This window comes from Neomonachus schauinslandi, chromosome 9 (assembly GCF_002201575.2).
Source record: "Neomonachus schauinslandi chromosome 9, ASM220157v2, whole genome shotgun sequence".
NCBI lineage: Eukaryota > Metazoa > Chordata > Mammalia > Carnivora > Phocidae > Neomonachus > Neomonachus schauinslandi.
The window spans coordinates 26,908,503-26,923,700 of NC_058411.1; the positions used below are offsets into that span (position 1 = coordinate 26,908,503).

Sequence of the window (15,198 nt, forward strand, 5' to 3'; positions counted from 1 at the left end):
CCCGGGAAGACTCCTGGACCCAGATTGCATCCTATCACTCCTGCCAAGACCCCTGAAGCCCTCTTAGGTCTAAACAGGGCTGCACGCTCTGGCCCCACACCCCAGCTCACCCCTCCCCCTCTACCCCGAGAAGCACCAGCCTTCTCCCAGGCTCTCGGAGCGAGCATCCTTGATCTGGCCTCTGCATGAAACGTGTTCTCCCTCCCCCTGCCTTGCCAACTGGGTTTCTTCCTTCGGCTCTCGGCGCCAAGCCTTCCCTGTACCTTCGTGTCCGTTTTGTCCCTTGCTCGTTCTTACACCCCTCTCTGTCCTTCACCTCTGTGAGCTCCGTGAAGACAGTGTGCATCCTCCTCCCCCTCCCTGCTCCCTGCCTTTCCCGCCTCCGTGTCCCCAGCCCCTGCATGGTGCCCGGCAGGGAGCTGACGCTCAGCCATTATGTGTTCGCAGGATAGATGAATGAGCCAACTCTGTGAGGTAAGTCCTGCTGCTGTGCCCACTGTGTAGACCAAGAAAAGGACGCTCAGAAGAGAAGTAGCCAGCTCGAAGCCCCACAGCTGCCTGGTGGCAAAGGCAGGGTCTGAGGACCCGTGCTCTTAAATGCTTCCAGCCCTGCATCCGGCACCTGGGACTCAGCGTCTGTCTGTCTTGCTCGCCCAGCAGGCTCTCTGAGGACACTCGGCTGGCCCAGGCTCCCCTCCCTGGAGCTGCCCCCCGGAACCATGGAGAGTCTGAGTGAACTTCAGAACCCTCTGCTGCCTCGGAGCCCCGCCCCGCTGCATGGCCGCTACCCCTACCCCGAGGCTTCGCCCAGCTGGTCATGCCAGGAGAAGCTCTACTCCTACCTCCTGGGTGGTGCTGGCTCTGCTCGCACCCACCAGCTCCTGGACCCGGGGTCCCTGCAGCTGGCCGTGGAGGCCTGGTACAGGCCCAGCTGCCTCCTGGGGAGGGACAAGGTCAAGGAGCCCAGGGCAAGCAGCTGTGAGACCAGCTTCACAGAGAACAGGGAGCTCCAGGCTGGGCCCGCGGAGCAGTCCACAGAACCTGGCCAAGTAGAAGAGGATATCACCATCCAGACCGTGTCCTACGGGGTTCAAGAGGAGCTGCAGGGCCAGGAGAACGACCAGGAGGAGGAGGAGGTGAGTGCATGTGTTGAAAATGCAGAGTCCCAAGGGGCGCCTGGGAAGCTCAGTCGTTAGGCGTCTGCCTTCAGCTCAGGTCATGATCCCAGGGTCCTGGGATCGAGCCCCACATCGGGCTCCCTGCTCGGTGGGAAGCCTGCTTCTCCCTCTCCACTCCCCCTGCTTGTGTTCCCTCTCTCGCTGTGTCTCTGTCAAATAAATAAATAAATCTTTAAAAAAAATAAATAAAATAAAATAAAATAAAATAAAATGCAGAGTCCCAAGGGGCGCCTGGGAAGCTCAGTCGTTAAGCGTCCGCCTTTGGCTCAGGTCATGATCCCAGGGTCCTGGGATCAAGCCCCACATCGGGCTCCCTGCTCTGCGGGAAGCCCGCTTCTCCCTCTCCCACTCCCCCTGCTTGTGTTCCCTCTCTCGCTGTGTCTCTCTCTGTCAAATAAATAAAATCTTTAAAAAAATAAAATAAAATAGGGGCGCCTGGGTGGCTCAGTCGGTTAAGCGTCTGCCTTCGGCTCGGGTCATGATCCCAGGGTCCTGGGATCGAGCCCCGCATCGGGCTCCCTGCTCAGCGGGGAGCCTGCTTCTCCCTCTCCCTCTGCCTGCCTCTCTGCGTACTTGTTCTCTCTCTCTATCTCTCTGTCAAATAAATAAATAAAATCTTTTAAAAAATAAAAAATAAATAAAATAAATAAAATAAAATGCAGAGTCCCTGGCCAAGCTCTAGGGCTTGAGATTCGGTGGGCCTGGCTTGGGGCCCAAGCATCTGTATGTTACCGAAGAAAAGGTACTTCTGGCACAGGGGCTGTCCATACTTCGAGGAACACATGCTTGGGTTGACGACTTAATTTTTTTTTAATTTTTTTTTTTTTAAAGATTTTATTTATTTATTTGACAGACACAGCGAGAGAGGGAACACAAGCAGGGGGAGTGGGAGAGGGAGAAGCAGGCTTCCCGCCGAGCAGGGAGCCCGATGCGGGGCTCAATCCCAGGACCCTGGGACCACGACCCAAGCTGAAGGCAGTCGCTTAACCGACCGAGCCACCCAGGTGCCCCGACGACTTAATTTTTTAAAAGCATTTATTGTTCTTGTTTTCTTAATTATATAAGTAATTTAAAAATACAGAAAACCACTGGAAGAGAATATCATTATTTTAGTAGATGAGGTTCTAGTCTTTTTTCATTCAATGTTTTTCTCCCACCCTACTCCCCCCAAAAGATCTCGCTGTACACCATTTTATCACCAGATTTTTCTCTCTAAGCAACGTACTTCAGTATGGCTCCACATCATTTAACGTTTGTCTACAAGGCGATCTTTAAGGGCTCCGTGGTATCCCATTGTACCTTCTCCCATCACTTATAACTCAATCTCCTGGTCACTGGGCAATGAGACTCTTCCTCTTCTTTCACAAGTACCATCCGATGATGTGCACACCTGTACCCAGATACTCGCACTCTTTCTCTGTATGCTTGTGCTAATTCCGAAGGAGGGAATCAGCGGTCACAGCCAAGGCTTTGGGTAGAGAGTGCGGAGCCCACCCTGCACGCCCACCCGCAGCAGAGGACACTACCTGAGGCCCCACATCCTTGCCGCCGGGGATCCTGGGTCTGGTCACAAAAGCCCACTTGTGTTTTGCAGAGTGATGTGACCTCCACAGACAGTGAAAGTGAAGACAACTTCGTGGCGCTGCCCCCCAGGGACCACCTGGGCCTTACTATCTTCTCCATGCTCTGCTGCTTCTGGCCCCTGGGCATCGCTGCCTTCTACTTCTCCCAGGGGGTAAGAGCAGGAGGGGCGCAGGGCATCCGCTCCAGCCCCCTCCCACCACCCGAGGGCTTGACCAAAGATGGGGGGTGGGACGTGTGCAGGAGGGGGTTGGAGCCCAGCGGGCTGGGGCTGTGCTGTCCGCTTCGGGGATATCCCTTTCACCAGCACTTCTCTCTCCCTAGACCAGCAAGGCCATCTCCAAGGGAGACTTCCGCCTGGCCAGCACCACCTCCCGCAGGGCCCTCTTCCTGGCCACACTCTCCATCGCCGTGGGCGCCGGTCTCTATGTGGCTGTGGTGGTGGCTCTGGCAGCTTACATGTCCCAGAATGGCCATGGCTAGCGGCCAGCAGGGCCTGGCATCCTGACGCCCCTGCTGCACCTGAGGAGGCATTGGGGCTTGGGGTTGCAGACCTTCGGGAGAGCACGGGCCCCTCAAGACAACCTGCCAGCCCAGCTTGTTTGGGGGAGGCCTCCCAGGCTGCAGCCTGCAGGGCTCTACCCTCCCTTCTTCTGGTCCCTGGCCCCCCACCCCAGAGCAGAGCCAGGGGCCCCACCCTCTAGCCCAGGCTACGTCAGGAAGCAGGAGAGGGTGGGGCTGCCCACCAAGCCATCCAGGCAGGACCTACCTCTGGCTTGAGGCTGGCTGGGAGCTCAGCCTCTTCTGCCCACCCCCAAGGGGGTCGCCTGCCCTGCCAGCAGCCAGCTCCCCAGCTCTGCCAGCCTCTCTGCCGAGAAAAAGCAGGAGGCTACCGGAAGAGAAAAGGACACCCCGGGGGCTGGGGGTCTGACCCAATTCCTTCCTCTAATAGACATCTCCACTCTGGGGACAATCTGAGCGTCCCCAACTCCACTCTCTGGCCCCATGAGGCCAACACCCCAGCCAACCAGGAGGGAAATACACAGAGACAGGGGCCCCCTAGCTCTTTCTGGCCCTCTCCTGTGGGTTTGTAAGACATCGTAGATTCTAGATAGAGAAGCCTCAGGCATGTAAAGTGCAGCCAAGGCAGGTTCTTTGAGCTTCCTTGTGTAGGAACAAAAGGCAGATGTCAGGACAGAGTCCTGAAACATTGCCAAGCCACATGGGCCTCCCCACTCCACCCCTGGTCCCCACCCCATCTTCCTTTTCTGGGCTCCCCCTGGGTGGCCCTGAGCTAATGCCATCCCAGGGAGAGAGTGTCATCAGCCCACCAGCCATGAAGCATAGGGCCCCGGATCCAGCCCTGTGGGAAAGCAGTGAGGAGAGACCCTGGGACATAGTGAGGATAAATGAGGGGAGGGATACAGGACGAGCATCACTGCTGAGCAGCCAGCAGTGCTCGGAAGGCTTCCTGGAAGAGGTGTCCCTTGAGCAAGGTCTAGAGGGACGAGGAAAATTTATCTAGGGGATTCGTTTTCCCATAATCCTTAGTATTCAGGAACAGGGACATGGCAGGAGTCTCCCAAGCTATTTGGATTTTGCCTCAAGCATCTAAACTACAGAGGGCTCTACCAACTCAGAGAAGGAGGTTGGGCAGCATGTCTCTCAAAGACCAGTGATGTTTTCCCACCTCTGAATGCTGGGGGTCAGTGGTGGGCCCCTGCTCAGCCTCCTTCACTGATGTCCCTACCCAGAGCTGCTCTCAACACCCCCGGCCACTAGGGAACATCCAGAATTTTAGAGGCATCCAGGCAGCCAGGAGGGCAGTACATTGGGAGGGCAGGTCTGCCCAAGCTCAAGCAAAGGACCCCACTGTGCAGGATCTGGGGACCTGGTCATTCCCAGACCGCATCCAGAGCCCAGGGCTGTGGATCCTCCACTGACCCACCTTGTCCCACCGTCCTCCTGACCCACTCCCTGCATCCCCTGAAGTCCCACAGGCCCAGGATCAGCAGTTTTAATATCCCATTATTGTATATATTTATCCTTGTAATAAACATTTCTGTAACACTGGGTTCCCCCTGGGCCTCTTAGTGTCCTCGTCTGCCTCCACCTTTGCCCGCCGCCCACTGACCTCCGAGACTGACCTCCAGCCCCATGGCTGTTGCTCTGGGCCCTCGGCAGTCTTCTCAAGAAGGCCATAGGAGGAGGGTTGGTCAGGGGACCCCCCCATCCCAGGACTTCTCTGCTCAGCGTAGCCTGGATGCAGAGTGGTAGTGTGCGCCGGATTCCATGCAAGACAAGACAACGCCCATGGCTGAACAAAAATCCCTTCTAGGCTCGAGAGCGTGCAGGTCAGGGGGAAGGGTGAGGCTTCACTGAGCTGTCTGCAGCTATCAGGAGTGAATGCAGGGCCTGGGGGGTCCCAAGGAGCCCCACTCCCCTGGTGCCCATTCTTTTTTTTTTTTTAAGATTTTATTTATTTGGGGCGCCTGGTCGGCTCAGTCGTTAAGCGTCTGTCTTCGGCTCAGGTCATGATCCCAGGGTCCTGGGATCGAGCCCCGTGTCGGGCTCCCTGCTCAGCGGGAAGCCTGCTTCTCCCTCTCCCTCTCCCCCTGCTTGTGTTCCTTCTCTCACTGTGTCTCTCTCTGTCAAAATCTTTCAAGATTTTATTTATTTGACAGATAGATAGAGAGAGACCCTGGGATCGTGACCTGAGCCGAAGACAGACTCTTAACGACTGAGCCACCCAGGCGCCCCAGCGTGATCTGCCCATTCTTGAGTCCTTCGTACCTCCCTCCTGGGCACTGTTCCAGGGCAGTGCGGGGAAGAAGCCATCTCTGCCTCAGGCCCCAGGCTCGGCACCAAATCTCCAGTATCCTCTCACTTCTAGGCCCCCAGGAGCCTTACTGGGCCAGCCCAGGGACCAGCTCGGCTTCTAGATGACTGAGCATGGAGGGCCCTGCGGGAAGTAGGAGAAGCACCCCCACACCCGTACGTGCCTCCTGGCAAGAGGGAGCTTTGCTTGCTCGCACACATGCGCGCTGTGTGGGCTGGATGCTCCTGAGACAGAGATTAGCGCCAGAGGTGTGTTAGGTGCTGCTCTTAGGATATTGTTTGGGGAAGGGAGCACGCCCATCATTCCTGCAGGGGCCCCAGGGGCCCATCACCGCACCTGCCACACCCAGCACACAGCGCAGACCCTCGGCACTTAGCTCCACACCCAGAAGGCTGCTCCCGGGCAACTCTGCGACATAGGCCAAGGACAAGCCAAAGTGCCAGAGAGCCAGCGGTCCCATCAGGAGGCGTTAACAAGAGACAGGTGGGAGTTGGTGGGCTCTCTGCCCTCTGGATGGGAGACCTCTGGCTCCCAGGACTCCCCACTGGGACTGACCTTCCGCTGCCCACAGAGGTGGTTTGCTGGAGATCATGGCCCTCCCTGGCTGCCTGCCTTCCCCCACCTTCTTCCTCACCGCCCCCCGCTGTGCTCTCCGGGGTCCTCTACCTGCAACTGAATCCTTCTCTCCGGGTGGACTTCTGGGGGCACCCAAACCAAGGCACATGCATGCCCGTACACGGTACACATATGTAGCACACGTGTGCGAGCCCATGCACCCACACACGTGCACACACGCCCCTGCAGGCCCAGGCAGGCAGCCATGCACACACACAGGCGCCCCAACGCTGCAGGCCCACACTCACAGACGCACCCACACATGCGGCACACACACGTGCAAGGGGTGAAGGAGACACAGGGGCTGAGGAGTGCTCCCTGGCCCTGCCCACTGTGCGGTCTCACCCCATGGCCAGCCTGGCTGGGCCACAGAATGGGCAGTGGGCAGCACACACAGCAGTCCAGGCCCTGCTTGGGCGGGCAGGCCACCGCACAGCCCTCATGATACCCGCCTCCTTCCCCACCCTCCAGAATGCTGCTCCCAAGACACTCAGATGTTCACAGGGGAGAAGAAGCCAGATGATCTCCTATGTTCACCCCGGTCCCACTCCCCCACCTTTGTACCCCCTCCTTTACCCCAGGAGCAAATGCAGGCTCTGCAGGAGAAAATGAAATCAGAAACAGAGCCCCCAGGGGCTTCCCTCCTACACAGCCCCCTAGGAAGGGCCCATCCTGGGGAGCCCGGGCTCCTCCTGATCAGTCCCCGCAGCAGGGGCAGGAGGGCCGGAGGGCCGGAGGGGGGTTGCTTCCTGGTCCTGCTGAGGCCTGCCTCTGGGTGCGCCTGGGGCATTTTCAGCCTCCTGCTTCCCAGCTCTGCCTGAGGCTCCTGGAAGGAGGGGGAGCTTGCTGGTACCCCCCCCTTCAGGCTGGCTCCTCGGGCTGGCAGAGAGAGGCTGGGGGCAGGGAGGGTCCCCTGGGTAAAGGTGCCCGTGATGAGCCGCAGTGCCAGCACATCTGTGCAAATATTACCAATTATTTTCCTCACTATAAACACCCAGCAGGAAGGCAGGGAAGCAACCAACCCAAACTGTTTAAAATAGAAAGCGAAATTGCTGCACAGGGAAGTTGGGACAGCAGGCAGAGAAGGGGCCCTGCACCAAGAATCTGGGGTCCCCCCCACCCCCTCCAGCTGCCCTTCAACTGCACCTGCTCCTACCGCCCCCGCCCTGCAACTCCGCCCCAACTGTCTCCTCCGCTAGACAGGCAGAGCATAGGGGAAAGTCCTCGGCTGTGGGCTGGGGGCTAGGAGGGAGGGGGGTGCCAAGCAGGCCCCCACGGGGCAGGGAAGACGGCTGAGAGAGGTGGCCGCAGAGGACCCAGCGCGGAGGCTGCCCAGCCCAAGCTCCAGCCCCGGCCAGGCCATGGAGCCACGGTGCTGTGTGGACAGGAGCGGGGGGAGGAGGAAGCCTCCCTTGTAGTGGCCACGGGCCTTGGGAGGCTGGGCCAAGTGGAAACAGTGACCTGCCACCCGCTCCGAGTGAAAGGAATTTTTCTGGTGGTGGAAATGGCAAGAAAGCTGCCCCCAGGCAGCCTTTCCCGTCCCCCCTCCACAGCACAGGTCTCCCATACACTCCCACGGCTCGTCAAACTGTCAAAACGTGTCCATAGCAGTCGTTAAATAGGCCCTGCCCCAAGCCCCCCAAAGGTTTCCCTTTCCTGACCCCCCAAGCCCTCCTCCAGAACCCCCCAGCTGGCTCCCCCAGAATAGAGGGTTGACAGCTGACCCAGCAGTCCCCTACCCCGAATGCACTGGTCCACGCCTGGGCTGCCCTGACCGTTAGATGCCTCTGACTGTGGCCCTGCCCGCCTCCCAGGAAGGGGCTTGAGGCAAACACGCCCCTCCTCAGCATTCCGCTCCCGGCCCTGCTGCTCTCCAGCGTCTCAGCACATCTCCCAGGCCCCCCAGATGATGGGACGGGGTGTGCTGAGACACGGGTCGGTGGCCAAGTTGTCAGGGATGCGAATCCTGAATGTCACAGCAGGAAGGGACCCAGTCACAGTCCCTCGTGCTACAAATGAGACAACCGAGGCCCAGAGAGGGAGGTGAGTTGCCCAAGGTCACCCAGCAATTTGTAAGCCAAGCCCAGGCCATGCCTCCCAGGCCGTGCAATTGCTAAGCTAGGCTGGTGATTGTCTGCCTGCCGAGAAAACACAGAAAACCCAGGGATGGCCGCTGTGACCCCGTGAATATTAACACACCTGCTTCTCTCAGCCTTCCCCCCCGGGCTGTTTCCTGCTTCAAAGGCTTCCCTCCCCGGGGCTGACACTTGGGTCCTTCTATTTTGGGGGAATGGCAGGGGTGGGGCGGGAGGATGACAGTCTCACCTCGCCCTGCCTGCCCCAAGCTCACAGCAGACACCCCCCTCCGGCGGGTGCTCTCACATCCTCTCTGCAACCAGGGGAGGCAATACTCTCGGGGGTGGGGGTGCCCCACAGAGACACTCAGATGTTCTGAGCAAAAAAAAAAAAAGGCGCTCCTGCTGCCCATCTGCATTTCCAACCTACATCCCTTGAACTGCTTTTCCCTCTCTCCCTCTAAAGAGCCAGGCAGGCTTCAAAGCCACTTCTAGCTCCGTGAGGAAATAAGAAAGAAATTGCCAGAGCGCAGGGTGCTGGAGCGGCGGCCAGGAAGGGGACGGAGGGGACAGGAGACACAGGTACAGCGGTGGGCAGAGCCCGGAGTGAAGCAGCAGGGGCAGGCTGTGGAGACGGATCACCTTCAGGGCACAGCGCCATGGTGCTCCTGTCCCCGTCTTACAGAGAGAGACTGAGACTGGCAAGGCCCTCTTTCCTCCGGGTTCCGCAGCTCAGTGAGTGGGACCAGGGCCTTGGGGAGCCCGCTGTGGCTCCACCCTCACCCGCCCATCCCCTACTCTCCCACACCCTCACCCACCCGCAGCACCCCCACTTCTTCCCCGTCCCGACTCCTGGCCATGTTCCCTCTTAATCCCCTCCAGCCCTGACCCAGCCGCCTGGGACACACAGCCGATGACAGTAGTCGATCTGGAGCCAGACTGCCCAGCTCACATCCTGGCTTCTGGGCCACCTGGGGCGTTCTCCCAGTGGGAAAACGGGGCTCCTGGTGGTGAGCACCGCGTAGGGTGTCTGGATGTGAGTGCACGCTAGCATGGCTCCTACAGTGGCCTGGGATCTCCAGGCAGTGCTCTGGGGGAAATGTCTTCAGTTAGCTCCAGTTGACCACCACCCTAAATGGCTTCCCCACCAGACATTCCTGACCCCCATCCCCACCCCTACCCTACACAGCCAGACAGATGAAAGCTGTAGTCCTGGTATACCTCGACCTTGCAGACCCCTCGGCCGATCTCAGCTGGTAGCAGGCTGGAGACCCGGGCCTGTCTCCTGTGTTCCCTTATCTGCTTCCTCCACTCCCTGACCTTTTCCTCCAAGCTGATAAAAGTCCGCCAAGACACAGTTCTAGAAAATTCCATCTTCTCTGTAGCCCTTTCTGACAACTCCCCACCCCCCCCCCCACACACACACACCCCCAAACGAAACAGAGCTAACTGCCCCTTTCATGAACCACCACGGCACCTGTTCAAATGCCACATCAGTGACCTGTTTGCTCCTCGGACAGTGGAGCTCACGTCTGATCCCAGCACCCCTGGGTGTGGCGCTGGGCCTCCTGCTTTCAGTTAGAGGTCACACAGCTAAAGAGGGTCCGGGTCAGGACCCTCTCTGCAGCAATTTCTCTCTCAGAGGCTTTTTTTGGAGGAGTTAGAGCAGAGAGGGGGGTCTCTAGCTGGGCGGGTGGAGGATAACACAGAAAACGGAGACAGCAGAATAGACCCCTGGGGGGTCCAATCTGGTGGTCGGTGAAGAGGGACAGAGCGCAGAACTCTCACCCACCTCCTCCTACCTTTCACCTGGGATGCCCCAAATACTGTGGTGAGGTCTGTACTCTGTAGGAAGATATAACCAAGGGGGTAAAGAAGTCAGAGTGACTGCTTGCTTTCATCCCTTCTGGTCTCCTCAAAGCTCTGGGCCGAGCACAGAGAAGAGATTCTTTCTCAACTTCCCTTGCTCCCAAATCAGGCCCTGCATCACTTCCATCCCCACCCTCAGAAGGAGCACACAAGTCACTGACCTGTCCACTGCCACCTTCGAAGGCCAAGGCTGGAGGCCTCGCTACCTTCCCATCCTTCACCAGATCCTATGACTTGACCTCCCCCCCGAACTCCCGGCTCTGTCTACTTCTCCCCATCTCTGTGGCCAAGCCCCAGTCCAAGCCCCGATCAGTCCGCACTCAGGCTCCTGCAAAAGCTCCCTGGATGTTGTGACACATGCTACAACGTGACTGCAGCTTAAGGACATCATGCTCAGTGAAATGGGCCAGTTGCAAAAAGACACATGCTCCCTGATGCCACTTGTGTGGGTACCCAGAGCAGTGAAATCACAGAAACAGAAAGAATTTGTTTGCCAAGGGCTGCAGGGAGAGGAAATGGGAAGTTGTCTAGCAGGTATGGAGTTTCAGTTTTGCAAGATGAAAAAGTTCTGGAGACCAGTTGCACAACGTCGTAAATAGACTTAATACTAATGAACTGTCTGCTTCAAAATGCACAAAATGATAGATTTGGTATTATGTGTTTTGTACCATAATTTTTTAAAAGCCTAGGGCAGGGGTGCCTGGGTGGCTCAGTCGTTAAGCGTCTGCCTTCGGCTCAGGTCATGATCCCGGGGTCCTGGGATCGAGTCCCACATCGGGCTCCCCGCTCGGCCGGGAGCCTGCTTCTCCCTCTCCCACTCCCCCTGCTTGTGTTCCCTCTCTAGCTGTGTCTCTCTCTCTTTCTGTCAAATAAATAAAATAAAATCTTTTTTAAAAATAAATAAATAAATAAATAAAAATAAAAATAAAAGCCTAGGGCAAGTAATAGTTATTACTGTAAAGGAATACTCTAATACTATTATAAATCTGTTCAATATCTTTCCAAGGATTATTTTGATGAAAAAAAAAAATTAAGCCTCCTAAATGGCCTTTCTGCCTCCTCCCTGGTCTCCCCTTTGTTAAAGTGAACTTTTCTAAAGGCAAATCTGGTTGAGTCAATCTCCCTGATTAAAGCCTTTAAAGGATCTGTCTATCTGTTAGAAAACAACCAAACTCCTTAACCTGCTTCCAAGCCCTGCCTGCCTCCAGCTACATCTACCAACACACTCCCCCAAACTCTTTGCCCCCCACTATGTAGGCCTGCCCTTCACACTTGCAAGGTCTTTGCATATGCTATTCCCTCTGCCTTAAATACTTTTCCTTCCCTTCTTGGACTAATTAATCCCTAGCCACCCTTCATATCTCTGTCCTAAAGTCGATTCCTCCAGGAAGCCCTCCATCACCAGCCTGGCTGGATCCGTTCTCATCATTGTGCATTCTCTGAGCCCCGTGTTCCCCTTTTCCAAAGCCCAGATCCCAATTGCAATTTTCCATTTATTCCTCTGAGTATCAGATTAATGTTTGTCTCCCCCCACTGTAACTCTAGTTCCCAGATAGATGACAATTTAAGCAAACAAAACCAAATTCATGGTCAAAGGTATACAAAATAAACTACATAAATTGAAACATAATAATAGGGGCGCCTGGGTGGCTCAGTCTGTTAAGCATTTGCCTTCGGCTCAGGTCAAGATCCCAGGGTCCTGGGATCAAGTCCCCATTGGCTCCTTACTCAGCGGGGGGCCTGCTTCTCCTTCTGCCTGCTGCTCCCCCTGCTTGTGCGCTCTCTCTCACTCTCTGTCTCCGTCTCTCTGTCTCTCTCTGACAAATAAATAAATAAAATCTTTAAAAATATATATTTAAAAAAAAAGAAAAGAAACTGAGGTCCATAAAGATAGAGAAACTGCCATTGGTCACAAGCTAGTAGGTGGAAAGCTGAAACCCAGGCCATCTAGCTCCGCTGTCCATGCACCTTGGCCATGGCCCCATCCTACCCAAGTCTGATGCCACCAAAGTCACAGATATATATCTCTGCCCCCCTTCTCTTCTCCCATTGCTTCTTTCCTCTCCCCTTCCCTAAATGACACTGGGCAGGGGTTAGGGTCACGGAGAGAGAACCACTTGTTTTACCCACAATGCATTTTAGGGAATATTTACTCCGCATCAACTCAAGAAACCCAGTAAACCTGCCCAGAACCTGTCAAGGCACCTGGTGGATGAAGACCAAGAACAGCTTCTGGCTCCTTCTGAGCAGCCAGTGAGAGGCAAGGAGGACAGAGTCACAGGAGCTTACAGCCCACTTAGGTTCGATCCAGAACAGATGCCTAGAACGGGACAGGAATCTTGGGGGAAAAAATCGCCAGGGCCTGGGAGGCAGAGCGAGTGGTCATGGACAGGGCTGGTGGTGGCAGCCAGAGACACAGGAAGCATGAGGGCAGAGCCTTGCTTCCACCCCGTTCCCCAAAATGCTGCCCCACGCCCAGGGGACAGATCAGCTGCCACCCTGCCCTCGAAGGGGACCTGTGTGTCACCAAGGGAAGTTGGGAGAGATGGTGCTGGAGCAGAGGTCCCCCTGGAGAGCTGCCTGCTCAGGTGGGATGAAGTGGGGAGCTTCCCAACCATGGACAAGGAATGAAAGGCAACCTCCGGTTTTAGACTTGGGTTGTTGAGTGTCCCCACAGGCCAACTACTGGGCTTATTCTTTTTTGTATTAATCCATATTTTATAGACAGGAAAAGTGAAGCTCAGAGAGATAAGGCAAATCACCCAACCAGCTGGGAAGTTGGGGAGCCTTAAAATTAACTGTCAAGTCTTCAGTCTTTCACCCTCTGTGCCTCAAATCCCATCAACCCAGCAAGGGTGGGTAGGAAAGTAAAATAAATACGCAGGAGCAGAGATCAGCCTCCACTCCTGGCTGCAACAATTCTTCATTTTCTTCTTTATCCAAATCTGGGCAGGAGCTGCATCTTGTTATTTGAGCAGAGAAACATCTCAGAACTCGCCAGCCCTCTGCCCAGCACCCCTGCCAGCTCCAGACCTGCACCCCAAGCCTACAGGTGGAGAAGCGATGAGCGGTTTTCTCCAGCTTCACTGTCTCCCTAGGGTGGCATATGGAGGATGCCACACTCAGAGAAGCCAATTAAAGACAAGCATCCTGGGGGAGCTGCTGGACTCAGCGCTACTTAAAGCACCCCCACCCCAGCAGTCTGCCCAAGAAGCCTCGGGGAGCTGCCTGCCAGGAGCTCCCCACCCAAGGGTCAGGGGCCAGGAGCCAGGCTGACGAGCAGGGAGCTGCCCTGCCGCCTCCACCAGCCAGGAAGTCTGTGTTGCTCCAACTCCCTCCCCAGACTCTGCTCAACCTCCCAACCTCCTGCCATCAGTGAGCATCAGTTAAATATTGACTCAGCATCTATTAAGCACGGAACAGTCTACACTGTTCTCCAGGGCAGAATGAGTCTCTTTTCTTCAGAAATGACGCAACTACAGACAGCCTCCCCACTGGTCCTTTAATACACCAAGTGTGCTCTGTCTAGCGTGGCCTTTGCACCTGCTGGTCCTGGTCCTTCCACCAGAAACACCCTTCTCCTCATATCGGCGCTACATTGCTTACACAAATGTTACCTCCTCTTAGAAGCCCTCCCTAGCCATCTCACCCCTAACCTTGTTGTTCTTCATAGCTGTATCCCTGCCTGACATTTTATTACCTGTGTTTGTCAGCCTTCCTCCATTGGCAAGCAAACTCCATAAGGACTCCTGGGTCTTACTCATGGCTTAGAACAGGGACTAGTTCTCAGTAAAGATCTGTTCTATGAATGGGATCTGGGTTCTGGCTCTATTCTAGCTGAGACCAGCTCTGTGTCCCCGGGAGAGCCTCTCCCCTCCATCTCCCAAGGCTCCCCCTTTATAATGTGAAAGGATTAGTGGTTTCTAACACAGTCTTAATTGGAGTCCCTAAGGGTCATCAAAGGGAGAATGGGGAAGGAGGGCCCATGAGTTATTTTTTTTAATTGAAGTGAAATTCTCATAACATGAAATTAACCATTTTAAAGTGAACAAGTTGGTGGCATTTAGTGCATTTACAGTGTTGTGCAACCACCACCTCTATCTAGTTCCAAAACATTGTCATCACCCCAAAATGAAATCCTATACCCATTAAGTAGCTGCTCCCCTTGCCCCGTCCCCCCAGCCCCTTGTTCCCACCAATCTGAGTTCTGTCTCTATAGATTTCCCTATTAAGAATATTTCACGGGCGCCTGGGTGGCTCAGATGGTTAAGCGTCTGCCTTCGGCTCAGGTCATGGTCCCGGAGTCCTGGGATTGAGTCCCGCATCGGGCTCCCCGCTCTGCGGGAAGTCTGCTTCTCCCTCTGCCTCTCTCTCTCTCTCTCTCTCATGAATAAATAAATAAAATCTTTAAAAAAAAAAAAAGAATATTCCACATATGGAATCATACCATATGTGACCTTTTGTGTCTGGCTTCTTTCACTTAACATAATGTTTCTAAGGTTCATTCACATTGTAACATGTTTCAGTACTTACTTTTTTTTATGGCTGAACAATATTCTGTTGTAGAGATATACCATAATTTGTTTATCCTTCCATCCACTGACACCATGAGCTACTTGGAAAAGCTTTTCCAAATCTGTGGTAAGACCATACCATCTGACTAAAATACGTTTGATAAACAAAAGCTTATACAACAGGGCCAGAGGCACCTGGGTGGCTTAGTTGGTTAAGTGTCCTACTCTTGGTTTCCACTCAGGTCATGATCTCATGGTCGGGAGATCAAGCCCCACATTGGGCTCCACGCTCAGCACAGAGTCTGCTCTAGATTCTCTGCATCTCCCTCTTCCTCTGTTCCTCCTCCCACTCTCCCACACTCTCTCTCAAATAAATAAAATCTTAAAAAATAAATAAATAAAATAAAACAAGGACAATATAACAAAAGAAATGCTTGCAGTTTCCGGGGCCTGATTCCAGGATTCTGTGGCCAGCCCCACAGACACAGCCTCCATCTCTGGACACTGAAAGCAGGCCACGACCCACT

General features: G+C 55.1%; 1 protein-coding gene across 1 annotated transcript; it reads left to right on the top strand.

Moving 5' to 3' along the window:
- The first annotated feature begins 719 nt into the window (after positions 1 to 719).
- On the top strand, positions 720 to 3,242 carry SYNDIG1L (synapse differentiation inducing 1 like). The gene is made up of 3 exons (XM_021679558.1): positions 720 to 1,136; positions 2,773 to 2,913; positions 3,084 to 3,242. Exons 1-3 carry the CDS (start codon positions 720 to 722, stop codon positions 3,240 to 3,242), a joined length of 717 nt encoding a protein of 238 aa, XP_021535233.1.
- Positions 3,243 to 15,198: the final 11,956 nt, after the last annotated feature.